The sequence below is a fragment of the Phlebotomus papatasi genome, chromosome 1 (genome assembly GCF_024763615.1).
Source record: "Phlebotomus papatasi isolate M1 chromosome 1, Ppap_2.1, whole genome shotgun sequence".
Lineage (NCBI taxonomy): Eukaryota > Metazoa > Arthropoda > Insecta > Diptera > Psychodidae > Phlebotomus > Phlebotomus papatasi.
The window spans coordinates 110,591,919-110,613,815 of record NC_077222.1 but is presented as its reverse complement, the minus strand read 5'-3'; the positions used below and the strand labels follow the sequence as shown (position 1 = coordinate 110,613,815).

The window sequence follows — 21,897 nt, the reverse complement described above, 5'->3', positions numbered from 1 at the left end:
GTTCCTGAGATATTTTTTTCCGCCCCTTGTTATAATTTACTTGAGTGGATCTTGGCTAAAATAGAAAATTATTTTAAAGAAAATGTATCCCACTTTTCCAGACGTGATTGTGAAACTTAATGGAAATTCAGCTGAATGCATTGAGGCACTCCATGAGCTTCAGAGGATCCTCATTGAGAGTGACATTTCGCCATTTGAGGTGAATTACTCGGGTTTGATAAAAGCCATGTTGAATTTCATGGCTGCTGATCAGGGAATAGTGTCCAGAGATGATAGACTGAGAGCATTCTTGCACGTATTTGCTGGTTTGCCACTCGATGCTGGGTGAGTTGTGTACTTCCTTTCAGGAGGGACCATTAAAAAATATTCATTGTAAGACATTTTTCTTTAACGAATTTGGTTTGATATTTTAGATTCTGTGGTCCACTTGCCACAATCAATCCAGTGTCATTTAGTGCTTTCGTAGCTAAATTGAATGGTTGTGTTACGCAATTGGAGCAGTTTCCAGTGAAGGTGCATGACTTTCCAGCTGGCGTCGGTGGAAGATCCAACACAAGTGCCCTTAAATTCTTCAATACACATCAGCTCAAGGTAAGTTTACAAGTTCCTACAGGCTACTAACCTCATGAATTCGAACCTCTCTAGTTTGAATCCCAAAAAGTTTCAAGCTATCATCATCAACATTTTCAAACGCTTATCCCCATTGAAGTCGCGGTCCCATGATATCCAGTTTAGTAGCCCACGCTTGTTGATCCTTCGCAACTTTAGGAAGATGTTAGGGTTCGATCTCAAGGCACTCCAAGGCAAGATTCTGAATTTGATTCAGTCACCTTGTTCTAGGTCTGTCTCGAGGGCCACGCCTCCTAGCTTTTCTGGGAAATCTTTTTCAAGCTATCATCATCTCCAAAAGAGCGCTACCTTCTACTTCGTATCCCTTGTACCTTTACGGAGAAATTATCTCCTTCAGTGATCCGGGGTGACATGATAACTTATTTTCGGTAGTATCGACTGTCGATTCTGAAAAATTTAAAAGATAGCTGTCCTTTTTGTAGCCAGCTTAATATAGATATATAGCAACAGTCACATTTTCTTAAGAATGTCACAATAAATGGTCAAACGATGCGTAAAAAATTGTCATTGACTTAATCTAAGAGATACAGATTTATCGATACTATCGATTCGACAGTATCGAAAAGTTATCATTCTAACCCAGGTCAAAAACCTTGTTCGATTCTTCAATACAACTCTCTCATGGTCTTATCATGCCATATCTATGTCTGAGGACAGTTATTCTTTTTACGTCCTCAGATGATTCCGGGACCTTATTTCAAAAGTGCCCCAATCCGAAAGTATCTCACTTCCTTCTTACGTACCGTCGTTGCAGGTGACTTTGCACTCTGCTGTTCGTGAGACTTTCATTAATTCTAGCACTTATTGATAGTCTTCGCCGATCCGATCTACCATGTTAAAGTATAGAGGGATATGTTGAGTACCAAGTAAGGTACAATGATCCTCAAAAGGATTCTTGTAGTTTCAGTAATAGTCAATGAAATCCTAGTATAGGTATTTTGTCAAAAAACGACTCCGCGAAAAGTTATCTGAAGATGCAATTCCAAAATTGATTTCAGAGAAGTAAATTGCCCAAATTTATTCTAAATTTATCTGGCTAGAATAATCCATTTAGATTTTGTTCATTATTTTTATTAAAATACTTTTTTCACTATTATCTTCCTAAGAACGCATGATTTATATTAGAAAATTGCATATGTTCTTTCTAAAGCTTATTTAGAAAAGTATTTGACTAAAAATTATCCAATTTTTTGGGAACTTAAGATAAAATGACCGAGATCTACAAGATAGCATGGTCGCCATCTTGATTTGACGTTTCTGTCCGCCATTTTGAATAACTGTCAAAACAAAAATCTCATCCGATTGAGCTGAAATTTTAGTATGTTCTAGCTGATGTCAAGGCCTTTTTAGAACATATATAAAATACGACGTAGGTCAAGCGATTGTCTGGATAAAAGGGCTCCAAGTTCAAAATTTTGACACTTGTGAATATAGAATCACGGGGAACTTCTTTTATCGAAACCATCTCGAAAAGACAGACCTAACAAACATACAAAAAGAAAAGTAATATTTTAGTTTATAACAGCATATTATTTGAGGATCTGTGTAACTGTTTTTGCAAAGATGAAAAAATAAAAAGAATAAATAGATGCACTTTTCTTTAATTTGTTTTTTTAATTATATAAGAGTAAATGAATATGTGAAATAGAAGCCCCAACTATTTTTAATGGTTGCTGAGGCATTTCGTTTACGTTTCAAAATTCAGGATTAGAAAACAAAGATCGCCAAAATATGAATATTTCAAAATTTTAAACTTTGAGCTTCTGTACTTAGGTAATTGTTCAATCTAAGTCGGAACAAAGATACATTTTGAGAAGGTATTTACGTGAGCTATAACATACTAAAATTTCAGCCCAATAGGACAAGTTTTAAATTTTGACGGTCATTCTAAATGGCGGACAGAAACGTCAAATAAAGATGGTGACCACGTCATTTTGTAGATCTCGTACATCTTACCCTTAGATCTGAAGATCTTCATTGTCGTTTATTATCAGAAATTGTTGATTTTTTTTAGTATTTATTAAAAAGTGCAGTCACCCGCAACGACGGTATTCATTTAACCCACTCCGGCGGTACAACCAATTGCTGGTCTTGACCTCATTCAGGACCCGTTACCATTTGAACTTGTTTCACGCCGCTGCTTTCCAATTCCTCAGCGCTATTGAGCTGGCGTCCTGGTCCAAAATATTATCCATCGGCGACTGGATCGGTCTGGTTTCCTTGAAGCATAGAGTCTTCCCCTAAAGACTTACCAGGCTGGGTCATAGTTATTCTTGCAAATCACATGACCAGCCCACCGAGGCCTTTTGAGGCGTAGTAGGTTGACCACAGTTACCCCTCGGTAGCGCTCCCCTCATGTACTTACTTACTTAGGTGGCTGTCTCGTTCCTTTAAGAACCGGGCCTCTACCACTAACCTTCTCCAGTCCTGGCGCTTCTTGCTTTTACGGGGAGAGTGGTTACCCCTCGCCAAACCTTTTGTGAAGGACCAGATCCCTTGTTCGTTAGCCTCAGGTTCGTGACTTCCCACTGGGGTTGGTTACCCAATCTTCCATCACTCACCTGAGTGTACTGGCGCCTACCAGGCATCTAGTCCGCTTGGAGGTGATCATAGGAATTGAGAGGAAGAGGCTATGTGTAGCATTACCTCCCTCCCCCATTTCGTACGCTGGCGTCCTGGTCCACGGCGTGGATCGGCGACTGGATCAGCTTCATTTCCTTGAAGCATAGAGTCTGTCCTTAAGGGAGTCCGGAGTCCGGAGCCTATTGAGACGTAGTAGTTTACCACAGTTACCGGGTAACCGGGTAGTGCTCATACACTTCATGGTTGTACAGGCTCCGGAATTGTCGCTCCTACGGGTCGAAAAATCCGTCGTAGAGTCCTCCTTTCAAACGCAGCCAAGAGTTCGCAATTCTGCATACTGAGGACCCACTTTTCTTATTCGAAAATTGTTGTTGCAGTGCAATCTCCAGAGACATCCGGACTGCACGAATTTGCGTCAGTGGAAGGGAGGTACAGTTAAGATTGATCCTCTAGCTCTGGTGCAGGCCATAGAAAGGTATCTTGTGGTCAGAGGATATGGTGGTATTCGTGTGGATTCTGAAGAGGATTCCGAAGAGGATATTGATGATAATGTGGCAGCTGTTGTTATGTCTCAGGGTGGTTTCAAGCACAAACTTCAGTTTTTAATTGGTGATCATATTCTCCCATACAATATGACAGTTTATCAGGCGGTTAAGCAATTTTCGCCCCTTGTCAATGATCAATCGGAAACAGATACGGATACTGAGACACCAATTGGTAATGCTAGTATTTGGGTGCAACAACATACAATCTACTATCGTCCAATGGAAGATGATCCGGCTGTGGGCAGCAATAAGAGTGGCAGTAGTGGTAGTTCGAAGAAGAGTGGCAAGAGTTCAGCGGCCAAATTGAGTAGGAAGAAGACGGAATTTTGGACAGAGGGAACTGTTCCACAGATTACATCACCTCTAACACCATTCCTTGTGACATCACTGCCAGGAGATATTGTAACTGTTCAGGATGCCTCATTGGATGCTCTCTGTATGCTGCGAATTGTCAATGCGCTCAATCGTCACTGGGCCCATTTGTACAGTGGTGTTGTTCATATCAATATCATTCCACAGTCTGAATTTGTGCATTCAAAGATAACAGCTAAGGCCAATCGGCAACTCCAGGATCCACTTGTGATAATGACTGGCAATCTGCCACAGTGGCTTCAGCAGATTGCCATGGTGTGCCCGTATTTGTTTCCATTTGAGACACGTCATTTGCTCTTCTATGCTGTCTCCTTTGATCGGGATCGTGCACTCCAGCGTCTCTTGGATACAACACCAGATCTCAATACCGGAGACACATCTGAGCGTGTTACTCCGCGTCTGGATCGCCGGAAGCGTGCCATTGCTCGAGAGGATATTCTGAAGCAAGCTGAAATGATTATACAGGATTTTGGGCACTCAAAGGCTCTACTTGAGATTCAGTATGAGAATGAAGTTGGTACGGGTTTGGGACCAACACTGGAATTCTATGCTCTCGTTTCCACCGAACTGCAACGATGTGATTTGAGCCTGTGGAATGGCAGTGATAGCTACAAGCAGCATTCGTCAACGATTGCTGATGTCGTAAAGTCTGGACTCAATCAGATTGAGGATGAATCATCTCAGTTGAGTAGCAGTGGAATGGCGGCTGTTATTAGTTCAGAAGGGAGTCTCAATATGCTGATTGAGCAATCGGATCAAATGCTGGGAGATACAACAGAACCCTCACCACCGCATCAGTCTCATCATGGAGGCGGTGGAGGAGGTGGAACTGGTGAGGATAATCGAATGGGATCACCATTGCCGCAGCATTCACCGGCTGTTACATACGTCAATGCACCCCATGGACTCTTTCCCATTCCTCTCGGCAAGACGTCCAAACAGCAACAGATCAATCGTGTCAAGGGGAAGTTTAGGTTCCTGGGAAAGTTTATGGCTAAGGCTGTTATGGACAGTAGAATGGTCAGTTGATATTTCTGTCATTTTCGTCTTTGAAAGTTTTCAGATTTACTGATTTTTTTTTGACTTTGCAGTTGGACCTTCCATTCTCAATTCCTTTCTATCGATGGCTGTTGGGCGAAGAGCATGCCCTGAATCTTCAAGATTTGGCTCAAATAGCACCAGAGGTGCAAACAACATTGGTGCGTCTTCAGGAGATTGTCCGTCAGAGAGATTTAATCCTTCAGTCGACATCTCTCGACGCCATGGAGAAGACTGAAAAGGTAAGGCGCAATCAGTTGTTTTTCAGGAAGGGCTCCAAGTGGTTGACGTAATAGTCCGCCACGGGAATGGGGTGGGCCTAGACGACGGGCGACAGGACAAGATCAATAAATACGGACACTTAGTGTTTACACTGGTCCAAAGGGAGGAAGGAAGGAACTTGAGAATCAAGGAGATAAACTCCCTCCGGGTGCGTCAGGGCTGCTTATCCTTTCAGGACAGGAAGGATAACCACTCGTGACGCACCCGGAGGGAGTTTATCTCCTTGATTCTCACGATACCAAGGATTCTCAAGGAACCTCCACGCGTATTTTGGGCTTTTTCGGAACTAAATCGGTGCTCCTGGATAGTGAGTTCAGTGTCGAAAAACACGCGAATACCTCAACCACAATTCAAGTGACAACTCGCGGATTTCATCTTGCAGTAATGACTACACTCAACACAAAAAGGTCCTTTTCAGGACCGGTCCTTAGTATCATTACAGTGAATATTGAGAGTCTGTCGACGAGCAAAGAAGATCTTCTTTGTGATGTTTGTGTACAGTTGTCCCCTGCTTCATGCGAAACAGGGGATTTGATGTCGGCAAGTCCGCTTGCCATTGACTTGGCCCGTTTTTGGGCTAGACAAACTTGATTTTAGGCCTCGACACTTCTTCTTCTTCTACTTTAATTAGGCAAATGCCTGTTTTTCCCACAGTAGAGCTATGGATTATTTATCGTGATTGAGTGTTTGAAAGTCCCATAGTACTGAGCATCAGCCGGAGTTGTGATTCTGATGTCCAAGACTCGTACCACCGGATGGTGAATAATATGTGTTTTCTTGACCAGGGTGCCGCTTGTGTCGCTCTGTGAGTTTATTTTTTCCGTTTAAAGTTAAAGATGTTTGTCACTTCAAAAAATTTTCTCATCAATGTTTCGTGTAATTTCTTTGTACAGAGCCTGAGGAAGTGATCAAATAAATCACGAAACGTCGCTAAGATGCGTAAAAACTAGTACCCAGTTTATTTTGGCTGCTATACCGAATTTTTCCAACTCGTACCACCTTTTTGGTGGTCTACCTCAAGTCGATGCTGGAAGATTTTTTTTGGACTCTTTTCGCAAGTCTAGTGTCGTCCATTCGGTTCACATGATCTCTCCAGTATCGCCTTGTTGACTTCACACTCTTCGTCCTGGACTTCACACTCCTCGCGAATATCTGAACTCCTCTTTTTATCGCGGCCTCGACACGATTTGGTTTGGAATGGCTTCTGGTGGTACTCTCCAGAGTCAATTCCAGGAGGCACACGCGGACCATTCAAACCGACGGCAATTCAGTTCCTCCGATGTTCGTCAGAGAAATGTCTTCTTCTAAAAACCAAAAAGAATTTAAGGACAAGAAGGAGAAAATTAAGTCTTTTTGGTTTCGAGAAGAAGACAATCCTCTAACGAACACAGGAAGAACTGAAAATAACAGTGCAGGCTCTTCGATAACTTGAAGTGTCCTCTAAACGCGTAGGGTGCGAGATATCTCTGATAAGCCTTCGTAGTTCTATCGTACCGTAGATGCGGGTGACTTTGTCTTCCGTAGTTGACTTTGGCCTTCTACTTTTCGAAAGCCGTTCTTTAATTCTAATGTTTAATAATGGTCCTCACCGATCGGATCGGTAAAGTGCTAGAACTAAAGAAAAGCTTACGAACAGGAGGGTATCAAAGTCACCCGCATCTACAGTAATTTATTACGGATTCATGGACTACCATAGGCGATCAAGATCTCAGGGCTGTTTAGTTCTGTGGACAGCTTCCAAGGTCAGAGATAGATTGACCGCTCCAAGTCCCGAGAGGGCAAGGACAAGGGGTCACTTAGCTAGTCTGGGTTCAAAAATTTAGCGAAGACGGGATTAGTAAATTGGTCCTTTGCACGAATGCAGACACAAAGGAAATGCAGTTAGCACAGTTACTGATCCAACCGACAACTTACAGGCAACCAGGCCATAAGTAACCGGAAAGTCCGGCAATTTTTCCATGATCGCAGAATATATTTGCAGTTTGTAAGTGAATTTGGGAAGAATTCCGGTAAATTCCACTTAATGAGTTTTCTCTGTAATTCACATCGTGGAATGTTATTTTGAGAGCAAGAAAAAAAGTTTGATATTGCGAGGAATGTTTTTGATTCTAATAATAATCGCAATGTGAACATTTCAATAAATTTCAGTCTCTCGCGGCAAAAGAGAAGAGAATTTTGTTGAATAATTCTTTTTTAGTTCTATTGATTTGATTCTCTTTTTTAATAGTTTATTTTTATCCCGATGACATTGCACGATGGCTTGTTGTGCATACTGATGAACTGTTTGTGTTTAAGATTAGGTGAGGATGAGGCAGTTTCATGAACAAATTTTATCAGGCTATTCTAATATAATCATGGAAAAATAAGTACTTATTCTACTGAAATCACTGAAGTATTGTTGTTTATTTGAAAAATGTATAGCTAGTAGGAAGAGTAAAGCTACTATACTAGAAGCACTTCAGAATTATTGGATAATTGCATAAGTTTGTAGGCAGACTTTTTCATGCAGATCGTTAAGGGGTATCCCGTATCTTACCTTCACCATTCATGTTTACTTTTTTGCTTGTACTGCCCGGCCGACTATCTACTATATACAAACTCAATATATACTGAGTATAATACTTAGTACGAAACTAGTATGCCCATATAAAATACATAGTAGATTTTGTATGAAATGTCCCAAATACTCATCATTAGTGTGCGTGAGTCGACATTTATACTGAGTACATTTACTTTGTATTTACTTGATTTTCCTCATTAATTTTCAATAAATTTTCCGTGTATTTTTCTGCTATTTATACTAAGTATTTTTCGTATATTGGTACTGAGTTGGTTCCTAGAATTTTTCAGTTATTTATAATAAGTAAAAACTATATTTTTTTCATTTTCTATAAATATTTATTTCCTGAACTTTTTACATATTATTATGGATGGATAGTTGGTAAAAATTTGGTAAATAGTTGGAAAACGGTGTTTTACAAAGGTGTAGAAGAATAAATTTCCTATTAAAATATGTAATTTAAGTATTTTACTTAAATTTACGGAATCCCGTAATAAAGCGAATCAAAATGTGATAGTATCTTACGCCTGATACTATTTGCCTCAGCATTTTTGAGATTGATCAAAAAATTACCTTTTAGAAAACGGCTCGATTAATATATTTCCTTAAAAAATAGAGGAAAATGGCTTTCACAGAGTTACAAAGCGGTAAATTTCCTATAAATCTGTGCTAATTAGAAATTTTGGAGGTGCTCGGGTAGATTGTAAAAAAATAAAATATCCGTTTTGTTACTTTTTGCCCCAGGCTCCCGTATTGTTCCGCAAATATATAGATTTTAATGCATTTTATTTTCAATAAATTATTGTAAATAAACGAATTAAGACAGAAAATTCAAACTAAAAGGAAATGAAAGAACATTAAATTCACTCACTTTTAGGCATAATAATTGGCGCATAAAATGCTCTATTTAAGTGGGAGAATTATTAGAAGATCGAAAAAATACAGAAAAATGCACAATTTTGGGTGCACTTTCTCAAAATATCTTTAAAAAATACACTTCATTTTCATCGTAGGTTCTTAATATGTTCACAAGAGTTATAGAGGATGAAATTACGTGTCATTTTAGCTTTATGTGACCACCACCGGATAAATAGGACCGGAGATATAAATTTTTGAATTTTAGAAAACAGCAAAAAACAAAATTTGCATTTTTAAAAAAATCTAGACGTAACCCGGACAAACGGACTTCAGATTTGAGACCCTTAAATGACCCTCTAACAAGTTTTGGCACTCTCGTCAAAGACGCCCACAACGTGTCGCACAGTATAATCATCCGATCAACTAATTTTCATTAGTAATGATATCTAAAGTTTTCTAAGAGTGTAAGACTGAAAAAAGATTTGTAGAACGAATACTAAAAATCCCTACACCGGAACATGTTGAAGCACCCTTACTCGTTAGCCTCCCGGAAAAGGAGAAATTCAGGTATCCTCACATCTTCAGGGTTAAAATTCGACTAAGGAACCGATTCGTATACGCCTTCGGGATAATCCATCGGGCGCTTACCGCTCCATCTATCGGAGAAGCTTAGCTTTAGAATGCCTCTGAAGTTAGCCGTTTAGAGCCCTTCAGAGTTAGCACCGCAACTGAACTGTGATTGGTGTCGTCACGTTGGCTTAAAAGATTCTTCGTCAGCTTTCTCCCTCCAAGTCCTCTAGGCTTAACAGTCCTACTACAGATTCACAGGAGAAGCTATGCAAGCCATTGTGAGGAGGCTTCGACCTAGGGGCAGACCTAAGTAGCTTTGAGTAACTTAGAAGTCGTTTTGAATAAGGAGACATAGGGGTCTAATTTAGATACTTTAGCCTAGCCTGCAATGTCACTAAGTTCCTAATAATTGTCTTTGTTGTTGCTCTTCCGCCAGATCGAAAGTTTAGACCTCGATGGTTGTCCCATAGCAGACTTGGGATTGGACTTTGTTCTGCCGGGCTACGCTAATATTGAACTCCGCCGTGGCGGTCGGGATATTCCTGTGACAATTCACAATCTCCACCAATACATTGCTCTTGTGTCCTTCTGGTTCCAAGTTGAAGGAGTCCAGAGGCAGTTTGAGGCTCTCCGAGAAGGTAAAGGAAGAAAAGAGTTCTCCTTGAGTTTGTTTCATTTTTTTTTAAAAAACGTTTTTCCGGGGGGATGCTTTTAGGGTTCGATAGTGTTTTTCCATCGCATCGCTTGAGGATGTTCTATCCGGAGGAACTGGAGAATGTCTTCTGTGGCTCCGGAGCGGCTCAGAATGTGCAAAAGTGGGATGTGAGGATGCTACAGGAGAGCTGCCGGACAGATCATGGATTTACGCAAGATTCCAAGGCGATTCAGTACTTCTATGAGATTCTCAGTTCCTATAGTCGTGAGGAGCAACGTTTGTTTTTGCAATTTGTCACTGGGAGTCCACGTTTGCCAACTGGTGGCTTCAAGGCTCTCACTCCGGCCCTCACGATTGTCCGGAAGACACTGGACAGCAATCAGAACCCAGATGACTATTTGCCATCCGTGATGACGTGTGTCAACTACCTCAAGCTGCCGGATTACAGCAGTCGCGATGTGATGAGGAATAAATTGAGAACGGCAGCCAGTGAAGGGAGTATGTCGTTCCATTTATCCTAAAAACAAAAAGAAAAGAAAAGAACAAAAAAAAAACACAAACAAAAGAAACGACAAAGGATGCGCGGAAGAAAATATTCTAGTCCGACAATTCTCATTTGTGGTTAATCCTAACCTACTTATAGTTTTCTCTGATGGCCTCATTTGGACACGAGTGAGTAGATGAAAAAAAAACAAATTATTTCTTTCGAAAAACAAAAAACACAATCACATTAACTTTTGCTCAGAATTTTAGTGTGCAATTTCTTTTTAAATTAATTTTTGGTATTAGAACCTTCTAAAGATTTTAAAATGGAAAAAGGAAAACTTTCCTCATGCGACGACCTATTAAGCAGAAAAAAAATAAATAAATACAGAGAAAAAAAGACGACGCATAGTAAAATCAGAGATAAAAGAGCCAAAATAAATCTGTAATAAGTTGAAGTAAAATGATAAAATAAATAAATCCCAATTTACACGCAGTTGATTGAATGAGCAACTTTTGATGAGATAATAATCGTGGAGAATTTTGTGATTTTATATAAATAATAATTATAATTAAAAAAAAACAAAAATAAGAAAATATATGGATTAATAACAGTAGGAGTGAAAAAAAATTAGCCCATTATCTGTTTTATCCCCGTATTTTTAATCCCCTTCCTCCCTTTAAAAAAAAAGAAAAACTCAAATTTATTTGCCCACAATAAAAAAAAAAAAATAAATAATCGTCCCCCTTGTACAAAAGAAAAAAAAAAACATTAATGAAAAGGTAAAAAATACTGTGTCCCCAAGCTCCTAGTTTTTAAGAAGAAAACAAAAATAAATAAATAAAAAAGAAAATGCGCAAAATAATTCGAAAAAAAATGTGAGAAGAAAATGAAAACACAATATTGATATAAATTCGAGCTTTGATCTCGTTTTACTAATCTAAATCTACGTAATATTATTACATTATAAAAAAAAGAATTAAGGATGATATCAAAATTTCAATATCCGAATGAAAAAAGAAAAAAAAACTTTGCAATTTTATTTCATGAATAAACTTTTTTGTTCAAACATTGTGGAGTGTTGTCCCTGGATTCCCACTTGGTGCATTCCTCTTTCCTCGGCACTTCTACGTCCGTATATCTCTCTAGAACATTATTGACAGCCAGCCTAGAATCAGGCAGGAGCCTCCAATTGGCGCCAGATGCTTAAAACGTTGATTTCCCGTGAGTGAACGGTAGTACAAGGTCCCGCAGAAGAGGCTCATTCCGGCCAGAAATAGGGAAGCGGTCTGCAGAAAAGACAGTTTTTTCTTATAAAAAATTTTAGCAATTCGCGGAATTTTTATTAGTAACGATCCATCAAGATATTTAATCTTCATTTGCATCAATTAACACTTTAGAAATCAACGCTTTTCGACCAAGAAAAGCTCAGACAATCTTGTGGTAGCAGAGATTCTTTACAGGTGACTTCGGATTCGTAGTGCTTACAACTCGAAATGCGCCCAAATTCGATTTAGAGAGATAATTGGAAAATATGACTGACAGAGTGATAATAGGGTAGAGTCAGCCCTTTTCGCCATGTAAGCACTTTTTCGCCACCTAATATCAAACAACTAATTTAAGGCATTTAACCCTTTAAGGACAATTGGAACACCGGTGTCCCATAAAGAAAATAATTTTTCCTGACTACCTAAAGTTCTATTTTTCTTATGTTTGTACATAATTGTAAAGCAGAAGGTTGAAGGAATCTAGAATATATTTTGCAAATCTTTAGCTATTTGCTATGTAATAAATATTTAAGCTCAAAAATGGCGAATTTTTAATTCTCAAATTCATAATTGATTTTATTAATTTTTTATACTTCTAATTTTTTTTATGCAAAACCCTTTTGGCAATATAAACTACAATACTCATACGTAATATTTTTTATTAAAGCGAAAAATATTATTCATTGGTATTGTCAGAAAAATTACTTAAATTTGTTAGCACTAGCTTCTCCCCAACGGTTAAACCCCCCGTTGGTATTTGAATTTGGCATCATAGATGTCTCTCGGAGCGGCGCCGATTTCTCCTAAGAGTGTTCCTAGTGTTAGCCTGTGAGTTACCCCTTCGGGAGGGGTATCGTAGAGAGGATTAGTATTGTGAGAGTTAGTTCATGTTGGATCGTCGTAGGGTATAGATCGTTAGGAGGAACGCTGAGGGTTCTGGAGAAATCTCTGGCGGCCAAGGCGCTCATCCACGCGATTACATTGAGGGCTCCGCCCTTACCGATTCCCTGACGGTTCTAACAAATTTTTGGGCTATTTTTGTCCCTATCGTTCATAAAAGCACAAAATACACCGAATCAGACTCTATTGGACTTTCCAAGGTTAGATGTAAAACTTATCATTGATTATGTTTCTCAGTTAATTTTATTGTTTTTATTTGAACGCAACTTCAAAACCATTTCCAGATGCTTTAACTTTGACAGAAGATTCAACACATTAAGTTCAATTTTTTTCTGAAGAGAAATACATAAATTTGCTCCTTGACTCTTCTAGAATGTTACTGTTTAGTGACAGTCTTTAGATATAATTTGAAAACTTCTTAAATAAAAGAAAAATACGCGAGTGTAAAATGCTTCTATTGGAAACAAATTAATCCAAATGGAGATAAGGGAAGGTTTCTAATTGGAGACAAACAGTGTAAGTGAAACCGCGACGAAAGGCTTCCAAAACCTTGTTGAGTTGCTCCTGAGTACAGGATTTGTTCTTATTCCTGGTCTTTTCTCCTTTTCCATCTAAAACAATAAGAAAATCTCTCCAAAAAAATCATATTTCCAGGGTTTCCTATTGAAGCATTTGCAGACACTTCAGAAAAACCCTTTTTGTTCACGAAATAGGTAATTATTTCATTTGAAAACTTCACGTACCGTTAAAAATAAAGATTAGCACTTAATTTAACTAAAATTAGCCAGAAATATGATATAAATGTTAAACAAAACGAATAAACAACAGTCAATTTATTGTGTTTTTAATTTGGAAAACATGGTCGATCGATGAAAAAGTCGATGGTGATAAGGTACATTTAATTTTTTTTGAGAAATTAACAAATTAAAATTTGTGAATATGACTGGATTTTCGCTTTATTTGGAGCAAAATTAACTAAATAATAAAACTGTAGTATAGAAAATATATAAATATAATAATTTAGTATACTGTATCATGAAAACAGTGGCGTTTCCATTTGGAGTAACGAAAAATTTCCATTTGAAGCAGGTTTTGAATTAGCTTAATTTACCCTATAAATGCACACATTTCGTATAAGAGATTATTCAAGATGTTGCGTAATAAAGTCAAAAGAATGATTCGCGATGCTAAAACTAGGTACTATCGCAGCCAGTTTGACCCATCACTTGATTCTGCAGTGCTCTGGCGCAATATTGGCCATCTTGGGCTCAAGAAAGTCTCCCACTCTGCTCAGGGAAGTCCTGAGGAACTAAATAGATATTTTTGTTCTGTTGCTGTTCCTCGGGACTGTCCTATACCGCCTCCTTCAGAGGTCTCAGTGCCAAAGTTTAATTTCGTCTGTGTCAATTCCCAGATCGTTTTATCTGCTGTACTGCGTGTTAAATCTTCTGCAGTTGGAGTAGATGGCATCTCGCTTGATTTCTTGCGCATCCTTTTGCCAGTGGTTCTTCCATGTCTCACTGACCTGTATAACTTCGCTATTACCTCCTCGACTTTCCCAACTCTTTGGAAGAAGGCTGTGGTTGTGCCGATTCCTAAAGTATCTGCGCCATCTGCCCCATCTGATTTTAGACCAATAAGTATTTTACCCGCTATTTCCAAGCCTTTGGAGATTATCCTTTTGGATCAGATGTCAGCACATTTGGATATAAACAATCTTCTGTGCAAATATCAGTCTGGTTTGCGTAAGAATCACAGTACTGTTTCGGCTTTACTCCGGGTCAGTTATGATATCGGATTGGCTTTGGACAGAGCCATGTTCAGCATTCTGGTCCTTCTTGACTTCTCCAAGGCTTTTGACAGTATCTCTCATGAGTTGCTCTGTCACAAACTAAGTGACCAATTTGGTTTTTCAGAGGTTTCCGTTCGCCTGGTCTCCTCTTACCTTGCGGATCGATCTCAGGTTGTCAGATCCGGTGACTTGGTCTCTTTGCCCCTTGACCTTAGTCACGGTATTCCTCAGGGCTCTATTTTGAGCCCAATCCTCTTCTCCCTCTTCATCAATGATCTCCCCCAGATGCTCAAATTTTGTGACTATCACTTATATGCAGATGATCTGCAGATCTACTGTTGTGGTGATCCAACTTACTCCTCTTTCAGATCTGAGGCTGTAAATGATGATCTTGAAAGGATTACCACTTGGGCTTTGAACAATGGTTTGGTCCTCAATCCCAGGAAGAGCTATGCTTTAGTCATACATACGAGAGTTAGACATCCTACTACTTTTCTTTTGGTTCTCTCTGGTGAAGTGATTCCATTTCTCCTCGTGTGAGGAATCTGGGAGTCATTTTTAATGAGACACTCACCTGGTCCGTAAGGTCTTATTTTCGTTGCACACTTTGCGACGCTTTCACTCCCCGGGAGACTAGACTCCTTCTTGTTAGGGCCTTGATAATTCCATTTTTCACTTATGGGGGGGAATTATTTTTCATTGCTAATGTCGAGGAGCAGAATCGGTTGAAGCTGGTTTTCAATTCCTGTTTGCGTAACGTCTTCGGACTTCGCAAATATGATCATGTTTTTGCTTTTGCAAACTCCATCCTCGGTCTACCACTGAACTCCTATCTTGAAGTTCGTGTGGTGGACTTTATTTCCCGACTTCTTTGCAGTTAGGCCCCAGTACCTCGCGGAGCTCGTATTTCCTGGATCCTCTGCTAGGTCTTCGTGTCTCCGTGTGCCCAGTTCAGGGAGTCGCAATTTTCACAATTCTTTCTTTGTGCAAGGTGTCATTCTTTGGAATTTTCTTCCTAGGGAGCGAAAAAGGGGGCTTATCTTGAATCATGTGGCTTCCACTCATTCCTCAAGTCCAACATCACAATCATAATGTTTAGGGCTAACTTTTGTATAGAGAACATACTGTCGTATTTATTCTAAATAAAATGAATTGAATTGAATTGAATTATTTTTCCTCTACGAAAATAGTTTTTTTTGCTTTAGAACTTTTCGTCCATGGTTTAGAACTTTGGTCCCGGAACAAAAGTTGTTACCTTTACAAATGCTTATCAAATGATGTCTCCTTGGTGGTCGCACCATAGACCACTTTTGCCCATTCTCCTTTGATAACAGGGTGTATGACTATTAATTCACATTCATAATGCTTGTGAATATGTAATGTAAATTTTGCAAACGTAATGCTAATAATTAGAAAGACTAATATTCTAGTCATGCTAGTATTCTACTGGTAAAAACAGTAAAAAGATACTAATTTAGCGACTTCCAACCATAATGCTTATAAATATTACACAACTTTTCCTTTAACCAAATTTTTTACTGTAAGGTTAACTGCTCAATAAAACTTTGATTTTTGCGGGTTCCAAAACGGGAGATTATGCACAAAAAGTTTAACAATTTTTCTTACCAAAGCCGGTCGCCTGACGATTGGTATCGACAGCAGCGCAATCGTATGCAAAAAATGATAACGATTGGCAGTGTCAAAGGTTTTCCTAGCCTGCTCAGCTTCCTTCAGACCATTCTGTGTCTCCCAATCTCTATGAGCCCCATATGCCCCCAGAACGACAGCCCCAGCTCCACTGATTCCCGCCAGGCGGACAATGTAGAGATTTTTCCCGGCCAACTTCCACAGAGGACTCACTGAGGACATTTGTGTGGCCATGGATTTCACCTGAGTCACCTTGGGCTTCAATCCCTGTGATAATTGTGTGAGAATCTTAGAATTTCTGTTTAGTCACGAAAGTCGTCGGTAGATAAGCAAGAAAATCCTATAAACGAATAACTAACCACACTTTTTGCCACTTGATCCAATCCTGACCAGACGCCTTTGCTTAAGGGATTTGTCACAAAAATGTAATTGAGAGCGTCCATTGGCAATTATAGTGAGATCACTCGGGCAGAATTATTCAGAAATTAGATTAATAAGTGAGTATTGACTGGGAAGAATCAGTTGAAGAAAAAGCAGAAGTCGTGGCTTTTTGACAACCAAAAACCCAGCGGTTGATACATTCGATGTCTATGCAATATCTTACAGTGATACGAACTCTGAAATGTGTACGGAAACTATATGAATATTGAATGTTATAATAACTCTATACGAATCACTGTGTTGACATTTTAGTGACGTTTAAGATTTTTGTTTTAATTTTTATCAAAATTTCTAGAGATTTTATGTATTTTTCGAATTCGGTTTTTTCTTAATCCATTCAAACAATGTTCTAGAAACAATATAATAGATGAAGATGATTATTGTAAAAGAAACTATATCATTATCATGCTATCTAACATACATTTAATTGGTCACTAAATTTAAATTCTTTACATTAATTAATTAAAAACTCCATTTCTTTATAAAGTGATTCTCTATGAAAAGAAATTGTCACCTAGAATTCAAATCAAGAAACGAATGAAGGAAAATATTATCAAAATAGAAGAGATGTCAAACTTTCCGTGTGTCGCCAATCACGGAAAGTCTAATTTTTTTTTACTATCAGGGAGGCTTTTTCAGGTTCGTCCACATTCTGGCTTCGAACATTTCATATTTTTTCATATTCATTTAATAAATTTGACGTTTCAATTTCAATTTCAATTTTAATAGCTAGTCTTAAGTCACACATTTCATAAAAGTAGGTCAGTTTTATTAAAAGAATATGGGAAAAATATAAAATGTTCGAAGCGAGAGCGTGTGCGAAGCCTGAAGGACTTCCTCCATAAGTAATCTAGAAGGGACTATTTCTCAAAAACATTGTAAACCAAGTAAACTGAACAATCAATGTACAAATTGGGAAATAAATCCCGATACATCAAAATAAATAAATTAATAAAAAAAGTTAGGAAAAATGTGATTTAGGAACAGTTTTAAAGAAAACGTTAATCGCCGTTCAATATTCAGAATCAAGGCAAATATAAAATATTTTCTTTCAACCTTTTTGAGTAATCGTAACTATCGTATAGTAAGTTTTTCAGAAAGGGTGTCCAGAAATAAGCTTCCAAAGACTGGGATGACATGATAACTTATTTTCGATAGTATCGACTGTCGATTCTGAAAATTTAAACGATAACTGTAATTTTTGTAGCTAAGATATTTAACAACAGTCACATTTTCTTAAGAATGTCACAATAAATGGTCTAACGATGCATAAAAAGTCATCATTGACTTAATCTAAGAAATATAGATTTAACGATACTATCGATTCAACAGTATTGAAAAGTTATCATTCCACCCCTGAACTTTTAAATGAAAATTTCAGAAAATTTAGCTTAAAACTTGTACTTTTATATGTTTAAAAGCATAAATTGAATAAATATTTTATTATGTTCATAATATATTTAAATGAAAGTAACCTGGGGTGACATGGTAACTTATTTTCGATACTATCGACTGTCGATTCTGAAAATTTTAAACGATACCTGTACTTCCTGTAAGTAATGTATATGTTTATCAAGAGCCTCATTCTTCTAAGAATGTCGTAAGGAATGACCCAACAGTCCGTAAAAAGCCGACAATAACTTAATCTAACAGATATAGATTTATCGATACTATGGATTCGATAGTGTCGAAAAGTTATCATTGCACGCCTGTTTTTTTTTTTAGTTTTCGTGACCCACGTAGAATCCCTTATCTTACACAATTGCGGATTCACGCAATCTCTTACTTTTCCGCGACTCTTTTAACTCTTTCCGGACCGCAGCATATGCTGCAAGCCAATTTCACAATTTTTAATCAAAAATATCTAAGCTCAGGAATTAATTGAGGTCCTACAAAAAATATCTTACATTTGGACATCCTTATAGTTTGTAATCATCCACAAGAATCTGATTTTTATTAGTTCTGAATAATTAAAAAACATTGTTTTTCACAGAACATTTATATGCTTCTTTGGGTACGACAGTCCCAAAAGAGACGAAAGAGTTAAGATTTTTCTTGCATTGTATCTCGTTTGTAATTATACTTTGTGTCTTCAGGCATTTTTTACAACATATTCATCACAAATACTAAAAATATAAAACATTTCGAGAAATAAACACCTGTCCAAAATAGTAAGCATTACCTCACTGGTGAATCTATGATGAAACTCAAATCATAGTCAAAAAGTTAACGAATTTAGTGTTATAATCTTCCAAAAAGAACAAATATTTTGATAGAATTAATTGAATATTGAAAAAAATTTCATAATTTAACTTAATTTATTTGTGTTGTCCAAAATTAGCCTCAAAGTGTCCAATATTACAAGCAGTTCTCCTATATATCTTAAAGTTAATTAAAATTTGTTTTTGAATTGGCACCGAGAAGATTTTCAAGTTCGAAAGGTATCTTCTGCATGTTCGCAATTATTTCATGATTCTAATTGTAAATCCGTTCGGATTTTTCAATCCTGGCAATGCTTTTAATTCAGGAACCCCTTGTAATTCTTTACTAACCAGAAAGATTTTTTTCCTTACCAGAAATGTGATTAATATTTATTCACTATGTCCAAAGTACCTTAAAATTTTCTATCTTTTAAACGTTTATTGAGTGTTTTCAAAATGACAACTAGTTTTGACTAATCAAAAAAAAGTTAAAATCAACATTTATGGTTGAGGGCTTACCGATTGATTGCGGGCTTATCGTTAGACCTTTATTTATTTATTTTTTAATTTCCTTGTGTGTTGTAAAAAATTTAGAGAACATCGAACTTTGGATGAGATCAAAAAGAAGTTGCGAAATTTTGTTAATTATAAACTTGAATAAAAAAAACTAGTATATCTAAGTATTCTACTATGAACTAAAGCAAACCTGTGCTCGTTAAAAGCCGTATAATATCGGAAATTTTCTGTTGATAATTTTAATGGAAATTACATATAGCCATACTGGTAACACTAATCCCGCTCAATCACGGTGCCATGATTAATGTTTTTGCGCCAAAAAGACATTACAGAAATAAAAACCCATATAAAAAGAAATTTTCTTCTTGATATCTTTGTCGGAAGACGGATAGTTGTTCACTAAACATCCTTTTACTTGAATCTTTCAGAAATACAAAGAAATTAAACGCATATATCACTTCAAATGGAAAGTTCTTAAATCGCGCGCAATTCAACTGTGAGAGAGAGAGAGATAGAGACAGAAATAACTCACTTGACAAACGTCTGGCGGCGCTGCAGTTGCGAACAATCTCTAATATGCAACAAAATATTTTCTTCTCTAATTTATGCTTATTAAGCAGGTCGTGTCTCTTCTTGTGATATGTACTTATGCATTCCTTATTAACCAAAATAGTGTTGTAAAAAAGGATTTTTCTCAAACCTATCCTGAATTTTGGGACAGCTCAAGAGAATATGAGTCTTCCAGCTCAAAATTTCATCCCAATATTTTTGTTGTAATATCTATCGACAATTATTCACAATTGACCCAAATAACTATATTCAACTAAATTATTAAAAGGATGTTCTTGTGAAAATGACTTAACTCTAAGGAATTAAACAATTTTCACATTAAAAACCTCTCATTTTCTCTACGTGAATTTTCACGGCATTTCGAAACATGCCAACAGGCACCACCAAATTCACTCCGGCTTTTCTTTTAGCTCAGGTCTGATAAAGTTTAAAAAAATATTTTTCTTTCTTTTTTATATTATGTAGCTTTAATTTTTGAAATATTTTTCTTGGGAACAATTTTATCGTGGACGCATGTTAAGAAAGATTTTTTATTCTTAAGGAAATTAAAAAATATATATTTTTTTACTTTGCTAAAACTTGCATATTCTTTTATTAAATTTGTAAACGCTTAATTAAGTTACTGATCAAATCAGACTTTCCTGTTGACAGATTTGTTTAATTAATACTTTCCGTATTTTTCAAATGTGAGCTTAAAGAACTTTCACTGCACAAGTCCCATTTCCCAAATGTTTTCCAATAATTTCTCTCAGTGTTATTTTTTAGCCTAGACACCTCAAAAGTATTTGAAATTTAACGGAATTTCTGGTATTTATTTTAAAAAATTCAAAATCAGACTGATCAACTCTTTAGGGAAGGGTAATTAAATAAAATAGTTCTGCAAGTTATTAATTCAACAAATTGTAAATACACGAAAACTTATAAGTTTATTGTAATTTTTAGATAAATCACATAGCATAATATTCGAAAGAAAAAAATGTAACTGCTATAACAAAAGTTGTGTTGCAATTTTCTGCAAATTCTTCCTTCAAGAGTCCTCCTTACGGCCCAGAGGTCCGTAAAGAGTTGTAAAAAGGGGCGATTAGTAGAGTGTTTAGGGTAGAATCAGTGTGCAAATCTTTTAAGGAGTCAGTCAATTGGAACAACGGTCGGGGTAAGAAGTCTCTTGCTGTGTTTTATGGGATCAAGGATTTTTTTGTGTGGCGGCTCCTCTGGGACAAAGGATTGATCCTCTCGAGCATCCTCGTCTGAGGCAATATTGCTCTCAAGAGTTAGGCTTCATTCGCAACAATTTTTCAATTTTCAAATACAATTTTGTAGGCAAAAAAAAACGACATCATTTCCATGACAAATAAATATCCCTCCATTTGGCATTTTTGCCTTAGGGCAGTCTTGAGTACCCTTTGGATGGAGCCCCATTCTCCGAATCCAAATGGTTGTTGCGGAGTGAAATACCGATCGCGTGGAGTAGCACAATTTGTTTTGGTGGCGAGGACAAGAAGAGGGTTACTCTGCAATAGCAAGAGTCTCTGCGCATGGTTTCCGTCAAGCATAGCCAACCAGCCAGATTTGTGAGACATCACCATTGGCTGGGAATCCACTGAAGAAACCACGCCTCGCTACTCATTTGATGAATTCATTGTCTTTTTGCTTTATGAATGATCACCACGAGGGTATTTTACAATTTTGATAAAGAAAAGTTGTAAAATTGATAATTTTCGTCGTCTGTGCTATTTTTATTCAGGGGTCAAGAGGATTTAACATTATTTTGGAATTAGTTTGCTCAATATTTTTTTAGAATGTTGAAAATAACAGTATTATTTCCGATTTTTGTTGTATTTGAAAATTCAGTAATTATAAGCAAAATAGCATTTTAAATTAAACTATATACTAAAATAATGATTTACATTCTGGAAAGCTTTCTCGTTGTTTTCTAATTTGAGAATTGTTTTCCATAGAAAATTTTGCTGGCTGCTAATTTAAAT

At 37.2% G+C, this 21,897-nt stretch overlaps 2 protein-coding genes across 5 annotated transcripts in view; one reads left to right on the top strand and one right to left on the bottom strand.

Moving 5' to 3' along the window:
• LOC129799264 (E3 ubiquitin-protein ligase TRIP12) overlaps nt 1–11,646 on the top strand; it is a 48,479-nt gene extending 36,833 nt beyond the window's left edge. For all 3 annotated transcript variants that reach the window (XM_055842995.1, XM_055842992.1, XM_055842994.1), the window contains exons 6-11: nt 102–324; nt 414–591; nt 3,591–5,150; nt 5,222–5,410; nt 9,875–10,076; nt 10,154–11,646. In XM_055842995.1, the coding sequence (XP_055698970.1) occupies nt 102–324; nt 414–591; nt 3,591–5,150; nt 5,222–5,410; nt 9,875–10,076; nt 10,154–10,614 (2,813 nt within the window). In that variant the 3' untranslated portion in view covers nt 10,615–11,646. The remainder of the gene's footprint in view (nt 1–101; nt 325–413; nt 592–3,590; nt 5,151–5,221; nt 5,411–9,874; nt 10,077–10,153) is intronic.
• On the bottom strand, nt 11,481–16,760 carry LOC129799278 (transmembrane protein 256-like). 2 transcript variants are annotated; one of them, XM_055843025.1, is made up of 3 exons: nt 16,544–16,760; nt 16,164–16,472; nt 11,481–11,866 (listed from the first exon to the last, which is right to left on the bottom strand). In XM_055843025.1, exons 1-3 carry the CDS (start codon nt 16,625–16,627, stop codon nt 11,723–11,725), a joined length of 537 nt encoding a protein of 178 aa, XP_055699000.1. In that variant the 5' UTR covers nt 16,628–16,760; the 3' UTR covers nt 11,481–11,722. The 2 variants fall into 2 exon arrangements, with proteins under 2 accessions (XP_055699000.1, XP_055699001.1); XM_055843026.1 differs by having other exon boundaries at nt 16,164–16,451; nt 16,544–16,757.
• Between the last annotated feature and the right edge of the window lie 5,137 nt (nt 16,761–21,897).

What these genes read in the sequence shown, in the direction of transcription:
- LOC129799278 (XM_055843025.1), bottom strand. Translation starts at nt 16,627, where the DNA reads ATGGACGCTCTCAATTACATTTTTGTGACAAATCCCTTAAGCAAAGGC. An exon ending in ATCAAGTGGCAAAAAGTGTG is followed by an intron (nt 16,473 to 16,543) that starts GTTAGTTATTCG and finishes AGAAATTCTAAG; the next exon opens with ATTCTCACACAATTATCACA. An exon ending in TCGTCAGGCGACCGGCTTTG is followed by an intron (nt 11,867 to 16,163) that starts GTAAGAAAAATT and finishes TCTTTTCTGCAG; the next exon opens with ACCGCTTCCCTATTTCTGGC.